The sequence below is a fragment of the Bos mutus genome, chromosome 11 (genome assembly GCF_027580195.1).
Source record: "Bos mutus isolate GX-2022 chromosome 11, NWIPB_WYAK_1.1, whole genome shotgun sequence".
NCBI classification, from domain to species: Eukaryota; Metazoa; Chordata; class Mammalia; order Artiodactyla; family Bovidae; genus Bos; species Bos mutus.
Window position 1 is genome coordinate 31,693,482 of NC_091627.1, and position 14,412 is coordinate 31,707,893.

General features: G+C 34.2%; 1 protein-coding gene across 3 annotated transcripts in view; it reads left to right on the plus strand.

The window, feature by feature from the left end:
- Positions 1–13,327, plus strand: part of UBXN2A (UBX domain protein 2A) — a 30,997-nt gene extending 17,670 nt beyond the window's left edge. For all 3 annotated transcript variants that reach the window (XM_070379187.1, XM_070379186.1, XM_070379188.1), the window contains 5 exons: positions 116–254; positions 2,434–2,540; positions 7,229–7,366; positions 8,447–8,605; positions 10,006–13,327. In XM_070379187.1, the coding sequence (XP_070235288.1) occupies positions 116–254; positions 2,434–2,540; positions 7,229–7,366; positions 8,447–8,605; positions 10,006–10,198 (736 nt within the window). In that variant the 3' untranslated portion in view covers positions 10,199–13,327. The remainder of the gene's footprint in view (positions 1–115; positions 255–2,433; positions 2,541–7,228; positions 7,367–8,446; positions 8,606–10,005) is intronic.
- The last annotated feature ends 1,085 nt before the right edge of the window (positions 13,328–14,412 follow it).

Genomic DNA, 14,412 nt, shown 5'->3' on the forward strand with positions numbered 1-14,412 from the left:
GCAGACATGGAGGTAGAGTCTCAGTGTTATATCCCTTAACCAGAGCAATTTATGTAAACTTTTAGAGAATTAGTGGTCAGTAATGCTTCTTCTTTTTGTGTCTGTTTGTGTGTAGGGTTTGTGAAACAGGATCTGACCACCAACCTCTTAGTGATAGTCAACAAAAAAATTGTGAATATTTTGTCGACAGCCTTTTTGAGGAAGCTCAGAAGGTTGGTGCCAAGTGTTTGTCTCCCACTGAACAAAAGAAACAGGTAAGAGTCCATAAATCTTTTCTCTCCTGATATTTCTCAAATATGGACCTTTAGAGGTCAAAATTGTTTTCGTACTAATCAGTTCAGTTCAGTTGTGTCCAACTTTTTGCGACCCCGTGAATCGCAGCAATCCAGGCCTCCCTGTCCATCACCAACTCCTGGAGTTCACTCAAACTCATGTCCATCGAGTCGGTGATGCCATCCAGCCATCTCATCCTCTGTCATCCCCTTCTCCTCCTGCCCCCAATCCCTCCCAGCATCAGGGTCTTTTTCAATGAGTCAGCTCTTCGCATGAGGTGGCCAAAGTATTGGAGTTTCAGCTTTAGCATCAGTCCTTCCAATGAACACCCAGGACTGAGCTCCTTTAGGATGGACTGGTTGGACCTCTTTGCAGTCCAAGGGACTCTCAAGAGTCTTCTCCAACACCACAGTTCAAAAGTATCAATTCTTCTGCGCTCAGCTTTTGTACTAATAGTAAGATACTATTTACTTTTTTCACTGTATTGAGTTTGCACTGATATTGCAAAAGCAATGGTCAACAAAACTGGCACCTCAGGAGGAACTGAGGCTGTGGCACCACACAGCACCACATCGTACCAGTAATTACTCTACTCTTTTCTTTGCACTTGCAGGGGGTGAAAAACATTGGTTTCAATTAAGAATGTCCAAAAAAAAAAAAAAAAATTAAGAATGTCCTTGATAGAGCAGTGAAACTTAGAGATTCCATTAAATCCTAACCCATCAATAACCTATCTTACTAACTTTCTGTATAATAAAATATGAAGTATATACATAAAATGAGGCTTCCCTGGTGGCTCAGACAGTAAAAAATCTGCCTGCAATGCAGGAGACCCAGGTTCATTCCCTGAAGAAGGAAATGGCAACCCACTCTAGTATTCTTGCCTGGAGAATTCCATGGACAAAGGAGACTGGCAGGCTACAGTCCATGGGTAGCAAAGAGTTGAACACGACTGAGAGACTAACACACACACACACATATGTGAAACTCTTCTGCAATATACAGAAGTATCTTAAGGAAAAGTACAGTTGCTTGAGATGCAAGCTGAACAGTCTGCTTTTTCATGGTGTACTGTTTTTACTGGAAAGGATGCTTTACAGACAACTGATTTTTCAGTCTTGGCTATTCGGCAGACATTTCCTCAAAATATATAAAGAGAGTCTGACACTTCAAGGAAGTGAGATGATCCAGAAGATGTTGAGAGATTAAATATTTCTAACAGTAACACTGACAGTTCTTTTTTTAAGCAAATTATTGTGTTTTTGTTTTTTTTTTTAATAATTTTACTTATTTATTTATTTTTGCCTGTGCTGGGTCTTCAATGCCGCGCAGACCTTTCTCTAGTTGTGGTGAGCAAGGGGTACTGTCTAGGTGCGGCGCACAGGCTTCTCATTGCAGTGGCTTCTCTTGTGAAGCACTGGCTCTAGGGCATGCAGGCTTCGGTAGTTGCGGCTCCCCAGTTCTAGAGCACGGGCTCGATAGTTGTGGTGCACAGCCTGAGTTATTCCACAGCATGTGGGATCTTCCCGAATCAGGGATCAATCCGTCTCTCTTGCGTTGGCAGTCAGATTCTTTATCACTGAGCCACCCAGGAAGTCCAAACTGATAGATTACATTTGAAGGAATAGCTATTAATTACTCTTAGTTGTTTTTCCCCCATTTTTATTTTTAATGTTCAAAGTCTAATGTTCAAGTCGTTTCAGATTTCTCTAGCTGTTGAGAAGTCTGTTCTGACGAGACAGCATTAGTGCCCTCTGAGATAGAGCACAGGATATTCTTCCAAATGAGTTCTCCTAAAGAAAATGATTAATGACTTACTTTAAAATATTATTCATTATGAACTAGATTATACATGAACATTATAATTTTTGATATTTTATATTTGAAGCTAGCTCTTAAGAATGGTATATTTAAAATTTTTTAACTGTGTAATGGATGTTAATTATACTCATTCTGTAATCATTTTGCAATATATACATACATCAAGTCACTATGTTGTACTTGTAAGACTAATACAATGTTATATGTCAATTCTATCCCAATTTTAAAGAAAAGATTGATACATAAAATATATATTGATAGAAGAAATTTTCAAAGGATTTTTAAACTAGTACATTTTATTGATTAACATTATACATTTTGTTTCTTACTGCTTTGCAGGTAGATGTAAGTATAAAATTATGGAAAAATGGATTCACTGTCAATGATGACTTCAGAAGTTACTCTGATGGTGCAAGTCAACAGTTTCTGAACTCCATCAAAAAAGGGTAAGCAGTCTTTGTTAGCAGAAGGATATTTTAGATGTTTCATTTGGAAGATTCCTTTTTAATGTTGTTCACACATCCTTACACATTCAAAAATACTTTTTCTCTTTTAAATTCAGACTTTTCATAAGATGGGTTTACTTAAGAGAACCACAGCTATAATCTTGAAGGGTCAGGAATGTGAATTCTGATCAACCAAAATCTGACAAATTAATTCACTTTGCCAAGTGTTACTTAATACCACATCACATCCTACTTGTTATTTAATAATTATGTTTAAAGATCTTTATAGTTGTTAAATTGTGATTTCCATTGCCCTGTAGTGTTTTATATTATATATTTATAAAAACTTGAAAATCACCCACAATTTCATTACCCAGAAGTAATAGCAGAAGTATTACTGCTATTAACATTTCTGTTGAATTTCATTTTGGCACTTTCTGTCCATAGATTTATACATAATTGTGCATATATTTTAAAAAGTATTTTGACTTTATCTTAAAATACTTGAATATATCTGTATATTATTTTGTTACAATGATGAGCCATAATTTATATATATACACCTAGTTGTTGGTGATTTGATTATGTCTTAAGTCTCCCACTATAAAAAAATACGTGACTATCCTTGTGTTTAAATTTTTAAGAAAAATAACAGCTTTATTTTTTAATTAAAGTTTTATTAAAATAAAATTAACTTACCATAAAATTTACTCCTTTAAAGTATACAATTCATAATTTTTTAGTGTATTCACAGAGTTATACAACCATCAGCACATTAATTCCAAAATATTTCTTTTTTCATCACCCTAAAAAGAAACCCCATGCTAGTAATCACTGTCCACTCTCCATTTCCCCCTCCTCAAAACCCTGCACAACTGCAGTCTACTTTCTACTTCTATGGATTTGTCTATTTTGAACATTCCATATAAATGGAATCATTTTGTGTTTGACTTCTTTAACTCAACACAGTATTTTCAAATTTCATTCATGTAGCTTTTAACAGTTCTTCATTCCTTTTTTATTGCCAAATAGTGTTGCATTGTATGGATATGCTACATTTAGTTTATTCACTTCTCAGTAGAGAGACCTTTGGGTCATTTCCACATCTTGCTTATCACAAATAATACTGCTCTGAACATTTGTGTACAAGTTTTCATGTGGACATATGTTTTCAGTCCTCTCAGGTCTAGGAGTGGAACTGTTATCTCTGTTTATGAAGAAATGCCACACTGTATTCCGAAGTGATTGTACCGTTTTATATTCCCGCCAACAGTGTATCAAAGTTCCAGTTTTTCCATATACTTGCCAGTGCTTGTTAGTTCCAGTTTTCCATATCCTTGCCAACACTGGTTTTTTAAATTATAACTATCCTACTCATTAAGAAGTGGTATCTTGTGGTTTTCACTTGCATTTCCCTAGTGACCAGTCATGTTGAGCATCTTTTCATGTACTTGTAGGCCACATGTATATCTTCTTTGAAGAAATATCTATTCAGATCCTTTGTCGATGTTTTTACCCTTGCCACCTGAGCCCATAGCAGTTAAAGTGTGGAGCCTTAACCATTGGACCACCAGGGAATTCCCCCCTGCCTACTTTTAAAATTTAGGTTATTTACCTTGCTGTTGATCTGTAAGAGTTTGTGATGTATTTTTGAGACTGTTTTCTCCCATTCTTTTATGTTTGTTGTTGTTTCATTTTTTTGATGGTACTCTTTGGAGCACAAAAGTTTTTAATCTGAAGAGTCTGATTTATTGATTTTTTTTTCTTTTGTCACTTTTGTCTCTGGTGTCATAGCTAAGAAAATATCACTTATGTCAGGGCATTAAAGATTTTACTCCTATGTTTTCTTATAATTATATTCAAAGTTTGACTAGTATCTCAATTACTCTTTCATGATAAATTGATAAATTAATGTGTAAAAGGCATGAACATTCTTTCAGCTATTGATGCTTATATTTATGCTTCTGCTTTATTAAAAAAATACACAAAATTAAATTCTGTCCCATAGCACTGTCCTTAACATATGATTTTATGTGTGACATCAATTTAATGGTGCAAAGTACTTATTTTGGTCAGTTTTTATTTCAGAATGGTTCATAATATTCTGCATGTAACCAATTTTAAATATATGCATATACATATATAGGTCTGTACATATGTATACGTACAATGTATATACAAATTATAAATTATTTTGTATTATATAATTAATTTTTAGTCTTTTTCAAACTTATACAAAAGTCATAAGTGAAGTACCAAGAACTTTTCTAAAAGCATTTGAGAATGAGTTGCCAAAGTAATGCTTCTTCATCCAGAATAGTTTGTATTTTTTATAGGAAAAAAAAGAAGGAAATGTATTTTCCTATGTAACCACAATACAACCATCTAATGATGTATGATTATCATTTAATCCTCAAACATTTTCAAGAGTCGCTATTTATCTTAATACTATCCTTTAAAAAAAAGGGAAATATATTTACCTCTGTAACCACAACACAACCATCTATTAATGTATGATTATCATTTAATTGTCAGACATTTTCAAGAGTCGCTATTTATCTTAATACTATCCTTTATAGCAAAAGCATCCAATTCAGAATTACTTATTGCTTTTAAATGTCATGTCTCTTTCATTTCTTCAAGAGGGAACAGTTCCTGAGTTTTTGTTTTTGTCTTTTTTTAGTGACCTTGACACTTGTAGATTATGAACCCAAATTATATAGAATGTCTCTCAATTCAGATTTGTCCCATTTTTAATTCATGATAGCCACCTTTCCAAGTAGCTTAGTGGTAAAGAATCCACCCGCCAATGCAGGTGACATGGTTTTGATCCCTGAGTGGGAAGATCTCCTAGAGAAGGAAATGGCAACCCTCTCCAGTATTCTGGCCTCAAAAATCCAATGGACAGAGAAGCCTGGTGGGCTAAAGTCCATGGGGTGACAAAAGAGTCAGACATGATTTAGCAACTAAATAACAACAATCCTTGATAAGACTAAAGTACACTTTATTGGTAGGAATATCACAAAAGTAATGCTATCCTAAGTTCAGTGGTAATTTGTTCTTTGCTTTTTTAAATAGCTTTATGTTTTTCTTTAGGCTTTTTTCATTTTATCTGATTTTTGAACTCTATATAAATGGAATGTGTTTAATTTTTGTGTCTACTCAGTTTATTTCTTTGGGATATTCATCTGTGTTGTTGTATATAACTATAGTTGGCATGAATCTCGGAAGCAATATAAGAAAGATAAATTTGATTATGTAAAATCAATTGCCAAACTGGGAATACTTGTTGCACTTATATCCTGTAAATGGAATATATACAGATTTCTTACAAATCAGTTAGAAAAAGATGAAAAGAGTATTTTGTATGTTTGTACTTGATCTACTTTAAAACAGAATAGCAGTATGCAAAATACAGAATAGTGTGTATAGAATAATACCATCTTGGGAAAAATTACAAATCTGTGGTATTTTACTATATAGAGAGAAAAAATTTAGGAGACTCACCCCAGTTTTTTATCAAGAGAGGAATTCTAAGGACAGTCACTTAGGAGGGAGGGGACTGTCACTGTCTAAGTCAATTTGTATTTGTATTTTTTGTCTTGCTTTTCTGGAACAAGCATGTAGCTATATTTTCATTTTTAAAAATGAAATAAGATCTTGATTTTTCTTGCACATTATTAATCCTATTTAGATACCTATGAAAGTGATCAAATTGTTTAATTTTAGCAGTATGTAGTCATCAAATGTTTTGTGACTTCAGTGTTACTCTGGACAAACTGAATAGCTCAAGCTGTTCATGAATTTGAAGTTTTAAAATTCTACCATAAAAAGGAACGCATTTGAATCAGTCCTAATGAAGTGAATGAACCTTAGAACCTATTATACAGAGTAAGTCAGAAAGAGAAAGACAAATATCATGTTCTGACTCAGCGACTTCCCTTTCACTTTTCACTTTTATGCACTGGAGAAGGAAATGGCAACCCACTCCAGTGTTCTTGCCTAGAGAATCCCAGGGACGGGGGAGCCTGGTGGGCTGCTGTCTATGGGATCGCACAGAGTCGGACACGACTGAAGTGACTTAGCAGCAGCAGCAATGCATATATATGGAATCTAAAAAATGGTACTGAAGAATTTATTTACAGGGCAGCGGTGGAGAAACACATAGAAAATAGACTTATGGACATGGGGAGAGGGGAGGAGAGGGTTAGATGTATGGAAAGAGTAACATGGAAACTTACATTACCATATGTAAAATAGATAGCCAACGGGGGAATTTGCTATATGGCTCAGGAAACTGAAACAAGGTTTCTGTATCAACCTAGAGGGATGGGATGGGGAGGGAGATGGGAGGGAGGTTCAAAAGAGAGGGGATATATGTATACCTATGGCTGATTGATGTTGAGGTTTGACAGAAACAACAAAATTCTATAAAGCAATTATCCTTCAATAAAAAAAATAAATTAATTAAAAATTTTTTCCATATTGTTCTTGGCTTTTGATATTCATATTATCTAATTGTATTATTTTTAACTCTACTATTTTAAATAGATATAGTTTTTATTATATAGAATATTATATGCCTCTTATTTCTATATTTTTTAATTCTTTTTGCATGTAGAATATGTTTTTCAGAGAAACAAAAGGGATATTAGTAGCTTCTTAGTTTCCTTTCTTTACTTTCCAAGGGAATTACCTTTAGAATTACAGGGAGTTTTTGATAAAGAGGAGGTGGATGTTAAAGTTGAAGATAAGAAAAATGAAGTATGTATGTCAACAAAGCCTGTGTTCCAGCCCTTCTCAGGACAAGGTCACAGACTGGGAAGGTGAGTGGGCTCATGATCTGTGCTTTTCATAAGCAGAGGCTTGACTAATATTCGGCTTTTAATTATTTCACTATGTAGACCACATATATAGAGTTTATCATTTCTCCCACTGAAAATGAGATTTTTTTTCATGTTAACTTTTATGAGAACTTCTAAATCATATTCACCTTAGTGTAAATTAACACAAGCTGGCACTACACTTAAAAATCATGAAGGCTTTTTTTGGTTTTATCAGATCAAAAGGGCCTGGTTTAATAAGGACATTGGACAAAATTGTGTGGGTAAATCATTTTTTCTCCCTTGCACCCACCACCTGAGCTTTGCCATTAATGTCACAGGGTATATAGGCTAGCTTTGGGAGATAGTATTCTGTAACCAGTGCCTTCAGCATTGCATTCCTCCAATCAGTATCTGAATTTTGAAGTAATACAAGTGAAATAATGCCTGATAAAGTTAGTATCAGAGTCTTTAATTATTTTCAGACTTTGCAGTCTTCATCTTATCTAGTTATGCCTGTGACAGAATGTGCAAAGACATTAAATATAGGATTGCTTCTTATTTTTATGAATTCTCATATATGAATTATCAAGATTGGTAAGGTATATACATGCATATTCATCCACAAGCATAAAAATATTGAAATGTGACCTTCAGAGTGATGACGAAATACTTTATTTCGTTTATAACCCAAGGACTATTCTCTACAGAGAACTTATTTCTTCTAGAAATTTTAACCTGGGACATAGGTAAGGTCCATGGATCTGTCAGCACTATAAAATTGTTCTGAAAGGCACTATTCAAATACATATGTACTTAAATAGTCTTCAAGTATACTTATATAACACTCTATAGTCTTACATATTACTTGGATATGCATAATTTCATTAAATTCCTATAATCATCATCTATGACAGATACAACTGATACTAATATATTTATGTGTTATTTATGGGGGAACAGCCGTGACTGGCTAAAATCTTCCTAAAATCTATACTTCCTGTAAAGGTTTTAGAATAATTGTTTAATGATAAAGTTCTGCTTACTGAAAAACACCCATCTGACTTGTCTGGATTTTCCTAGTGCTACACCAAAAATTGTTTCTAAAGCAAAGAATATTGAAGTTGAGAATAAAAATAAGTTGTCTGCTGTCCCACTAAACAATCTGGAACCCATCACTAATATACAGATCTGGTTAGCCAACGGGAAAAGGATTGTCCAGAAATTTAACATTTCTCATAGGTGAGTCTTCTATTTCATTATTTGTCTGATTTCCCCCCCTGAGTTTTAATAATATTTCTTCTTTTCAAGTCAGTCAATAGTTATTTTTAAGAACTAACCAAGGATCTTAATAAATAGTTCTCTAAACATAATGTATCATGACAATGGAAATTCTTGGACGTTAATTGAAATTTTTTTTTTTTTACTTATTTCATTAGTTTTCTGGCTTAACTAGATATATAATTTTAAAAGAATTATTTTCAATATGTTTTTAAGTAGACCTTTTAGCATTATGTGTGTATTTTCCTGTTAATTGTATAAAAAGAATGAAAATACAGGAAAGTCCTGAAAGAAAGTGAAGTCAATTTAAATTTCATCACCTAGAGATCATCACTACTACTACTTTGATAAATTTTTCTAGTCATTCATCTCTTCTTAATTTTTTTCATTTTATTTAAAGTAGGAACATATTGTTTGTAGGTTTTCTTCTTTATTTAAAAGCATTTAAAATTTGGGAAGGGGATATTATACATGTAAAATATTATATACATATGTGCTTGGTTAAAATAGTAATAGTAAAATAACTTATGTACTGCTGCTGCTGCTAAGTCACTTCAGTTGTATCGGACTCTGTGTGACCCCATAGACAGCAGCCCACCAGGCTCCCCCGTCCCTGGGATTCTCCAGGCAAGAACACTGGAGTGGGTTGCCATTTCCTTCTCCAATGCATGAAAGTGAAAAGTGAAAGTGAAGTCACTCAGTCGTGTCCGACTCCTAGCGACCCCATGGACTGCAGCCTACCAGGCTCCTCCCTCCATGGGATTTTCTAGGCAAGAGTACTGGAGTGGGGTGCCATTGCCTTCTCCGAACTTATGTACTACCTCGCTCAAAACATATGCCAATATATCTTATTTGCCTTTCCGTGATCATATCTGTTTCCTTTTGTGCAAGAGAGAAATCTGTTATAAATCTGTGTTAATTATTTTTGATGAACTGTATATGTCCTCTCCCTCTTTAAGTATACACGCATATACTTACATGTATATAACTGAGCTGCCTTTAAGATTGCAGTGATTATATTACATTATAGTGTTCATGATACTAACTGAAAATAGGCCTGCACCAGGTTAAGTGTTTTCTTAACTAGATTTGCAGTACAACATCACCTGGTATGGAAGAGATAAAGCCCATGTCTGTGTAGGGTTACTGACTGGACCGTTTCTGATCCATTCAGAGCTAGTTATTTTGATTTTTCTGTTATAGAAGTTTTTAGGCATATGCAAAAGCGAAGAGAAGATATAATGATCCATCACTAAGTTCCCACTAAATTATGTTTAAGAAAATCCCAGACTTCACTTGAAGTTAAATTAGCTAATTCAGGTTTTCATAAAATTACATTAATAGTTTGTGCTATTTTACAGGATAAGCCACATCAAAGACTTCATCGAAAAATACCAGGGATCTCAGAGGAGTCCTCCCTTTTCCCTGGCAACTGCTCTTCCTTTCCTCAAATTGCTAGATGAAACACTCACACTGGAAGAAGCTGATTTACAGAATGCTGTAATCATTCAGAGACTCAAAAAAACCGCTGAACCTTTTAAAGAACTTTCATAGCATTGATCTTTGATACACTAAGTGGAAAGTTTCCCCAAAAATGATGGTCATAAGTGGACATGCGAATCAAAACAAGGGAAGGTCAGATTTGCTGGGTTTTGCACTGTTTTAATTCCCTGCTGATGAGATTTTAAAATAAGTACAAGTTAGGAAAGTAAACTATTACTGGAAACTATATTCAGTTAACTTTTTCCAGAAGGCTACTCAGAAAGAAAAATATACTTATTTTCAAATACCATTTATTCAACATAAGATATATTCAATAACTTATCATTTAAAGTCTTAATATGGTATAAAGTAAGAAATACGTGCACAGCATCTTCCATTCAAATATCATTCCCAAACAGCAATGATGTGTTTAAATGTTAGCTGTCTCAGATTTTTTAAATGGCAATACATTAGAAAATTGTACATGGCAGGTTAAAAGCATCAATGTAATTTTCTTATATCTGAGATACAATCATAAGGCTGAAAGGGTCTGCTTTTACCACAGCTATACCTAAACCTCAGAAGTGTTCCCAATTTGCATACTCCAACAATCGAATATTAACAGTATCTGGGATGTACTTTCATTTAAGAATAAAATTGTAGTTTAGTATAATGTCAGTATCATATGTGCCAACTCATATTTCAACATTTTCAAAATGTGTAGATTTAAAAGAATTCTTTTTTCTCTAGGAACCTGTTTATTCCCTACTTTATTTTCTTTGAAAAACTAGGGGTTTGTTTTTAGCTGACATTTGGAGTGAGCCGTTTGTTTGACACCACTCACATAGAATCTAGTGCTGATGTTGTCACATTACTAATTAACATTTTTAAAATGCGTCATGTGAAGTGTGGTTTTCTATTTCATACATCAGTTGGCCTGTTTATATATTAAAGGATTGTTTATTACGTTAGATGTCACTAAGGAAAACCTGCTTCACATCTTAGATTTTTAACTAAAACTGGTTCGACTTCAGTATTTCACTGTCAGATTAAATCCTCTTGCCTGAAAATAAGTTTAAGAAGCTTTTTGCAGATGATCTGTTGAATCATATTTAAAGTGAAATATGCATTGAGTGTGCCAAGGAATGAAGCAACCGGGCCTATCAGCAGTAATGTTCACAGGGTACTGGATGCCTGCTGGAAAGAAAAGTTCTCAAACTTTTTGGTCTCAAGACTTTTTGTTTATGTGGGTTACACATATTAATGTTATATTTAAAATAAAAGGTTATCAAATATTTATTCACTAAAAACGTGTTAACGTAAAGAACATTTTCATGAAAAATGTCATTTTCCAAAATGTCAAAAGATGGAGTGGGAAACGTGGCATTGTATTTTATTTTCTGCAGACATCTTTACTGTCCGATTTAAAGAAGACAGATGGGATCTCATTTGCTTCCACATTCAGTCTGTTGCAATATCGCACATCGTGTCCCTTCTGGTAAATGCTCCTGTACACTCTTGAAAAAGTGAAGGAAAAAAAAAGCAAGAATAACATCTTAATATAATTATGAAAATAGTTTTGACCTTGCAGACCCCTTGAAAGAACTAATCTTGTAAAGCAGTGATTTGCAGTGATCTTCAAGCCTTAATGCATAAGGATCACCTGGAAAGCTTTCACAATGCCCATTACCTGCCACCTACCACACACATTTTAACAATTTGTTGTATTTGGCATGGGTCCCAGATCTCTACATTTTTAATCTCCAGTAATTCTTAGGTATGTAGTAGAATCTGTCTTCAGGAAATCCTGCACTAAGATGGAAAATCCCATGGACAGAGGGCCTGGTGGGCTGTAGTCCATGGGGTCGCTAAGAGTCGGACACGACTGAGCGACTTCACTTTTCACTTTCACTTAAGCTTCCACCCTAGGAAAATAAAACCTGCATGCTTCACCATGGCAGTGTAAGACCTGACTGAAATGGGACTGTTAGACCTTTAAGTTTTATCCTGGTCCCCCACAGTTCGTTCTTACACTGTCTTTCCCTCCCCGACCCCTTAATGCTGACCTGCTCATGATATAAACTTGTGCTTTATCTTCTATAAGCACAGCTGAGACAAGGCTGCAATATTTAAATGAGGTTTTTATTAAAGGCTCAGGGATAACAAAAGGGAAATAGACATATAACTAGATGACCTGGTTTATAATATACCTTCTGTTTGAAATCCATTTGGAGAATGCTTGCTTTTCTAGCTCTCAGCCCTCCACATGGTAGAGTTCTGTTGTTTTATCAGGGAGAGAGGGAGAACAAAGGCTCTTCCTTTTGTCATTCACCCTCAGAAATAAACAGACACGTAACAAAATATTTATTGTCGGTAACGTTTACGGCCATGATAGAGCCCTCTTGCTAGTGAAACAAAAATAATGGCATTCTTAAAAAAGTGAGGGGATGCTAAGATCATACATAAGATGACTGTTGATATATTTTCAAGAATCTGTAAGAAAATGTTTCACATAGGCCTATCATGAAGCATTTTATAATTTTCCTTTGCATAAATATGTCAATTTATGATTCTCCATATATTTATATGAAGGGCCTTCTTGTTGGAAATACTGTTCTCACACGTATAGAAAAGCCTCCCTTATGGGTTTTCCAGTTTACCATAATTACTATCCAGAAGACATATTGGAAGTTTTCTTGGGTGTACATGTAGAGTACACCACAATGAGAAGTTCTTTAGAGAAAGACCTGTCATCAGCAATAACCCTCATTTTTGTAACTGTGAAAACTTTACCACAAGTGATATTCTTAAAGGTTTTCTAAAGTGAGAACCACCTCATAAAGCTTTTTATGTGAAAGTGTAAAATTCTAAAGTTGTTAATTAAATGTCTAATATAGCCCAAACATGTTGACTTTAGAAAACAAACTGCATTATGCAAAGGAAGGCAAACTTGAAAATAAGGCAGCATCTTAGGTGTGGAATACAATTTGACCTAAGTAGTTGTTTGAAAACTGGCCTCAATCAATTTAAAAGCATTGTTAGGCCTGTTATATGGAAGTACATATTGAATTTTACAAATTTTAATTTATTGGTTAAATTACTATGCATTATCCAGGTTATAAAGGTGATCTTATTTATTTTATATACTTCTGTCATTTAGAGTAGTTTTCATTTTACTTAATTGTGTTGAAATTATGCATGCATCTATTTCAGTGCCTTAAAGTATTTTGAAAGCAATCTTGATAATGGTTAAAGAACTGTTGTCTTAAAGATGAAACACTGTTCATTAAAAGGATCTGTGAAATAATTTATATTTGTTTGTTATAAATTAGTTACATATGGATGCATTTGTCATTTTTATTTGCAAAGACATTCAGTTTGAGAATCAACAAACATTTATTAGGTGCTTTCTATTTGCCAGGTATTTTAACCAATGTTACTTTCATTTCATACTCAAGTGTTAAAACGTGATACTTTTAAACTCAGTGGTTGTGTTTATTTCTTTCACCACCCTTTGTGTCATTAGTTGAACGGTAGTTGAAGACTCCTTAGTATGATTTATTCCTTTGTTCTTTCTCAGTAGAAACCTTTTAAACATTGCTCACCACACTGAATCTTCAAATAGAAGTGGCTTATTCAGTAGACTAATATTTGGCTCTTTGTCATTTGATTTAAATGTATGTTTTTTACATAGATAATTCATATCCACTGGAGAAAATTATACAGTTATGCTGAAATGATCTTTAGCTCACCTATTCCACCATTCAGAGATAACCACTAATAACATTTTGGTGTGCATCTTTATGGATATTTTTAAGTGTATCAGTATTCAGTTTTGTTTTAAAAACAAACCTCTTGGTTGTTGTAGGCCTGTTTTATTTATGGAATTCTATTGGTCCTTAAAAATTCTATTAGGACTATACCGCCACTTTAAGTAGAATAGTAACAGGGGAAATGCCTTTTAGTTACATTTCTGTGCGAAAAAGGGAAGGAGGTTAATGTAAGTGGAATCATACAATATTGCTGTCCTTTGTGACCAGCTTTTTTTCCACAACATAAAATTTCAAGGTTCATCCATGTCCTTTTTATTGCTGAGTAAAATTGTATGAATATTCCTAACATCCTAAATATTCACCCATTAGTTGATGGACATTTGGGTTGTTTCGACTGTTTCAGTTCAGTTCAGTTACTCAGTCATGTCCGGCTCTTTGTGACCCCATGAATTGCAGCACACCAGGCCTTCCTGTCCATCACCAACTCCTGGAGTTCACTCAAATTCACGTCCA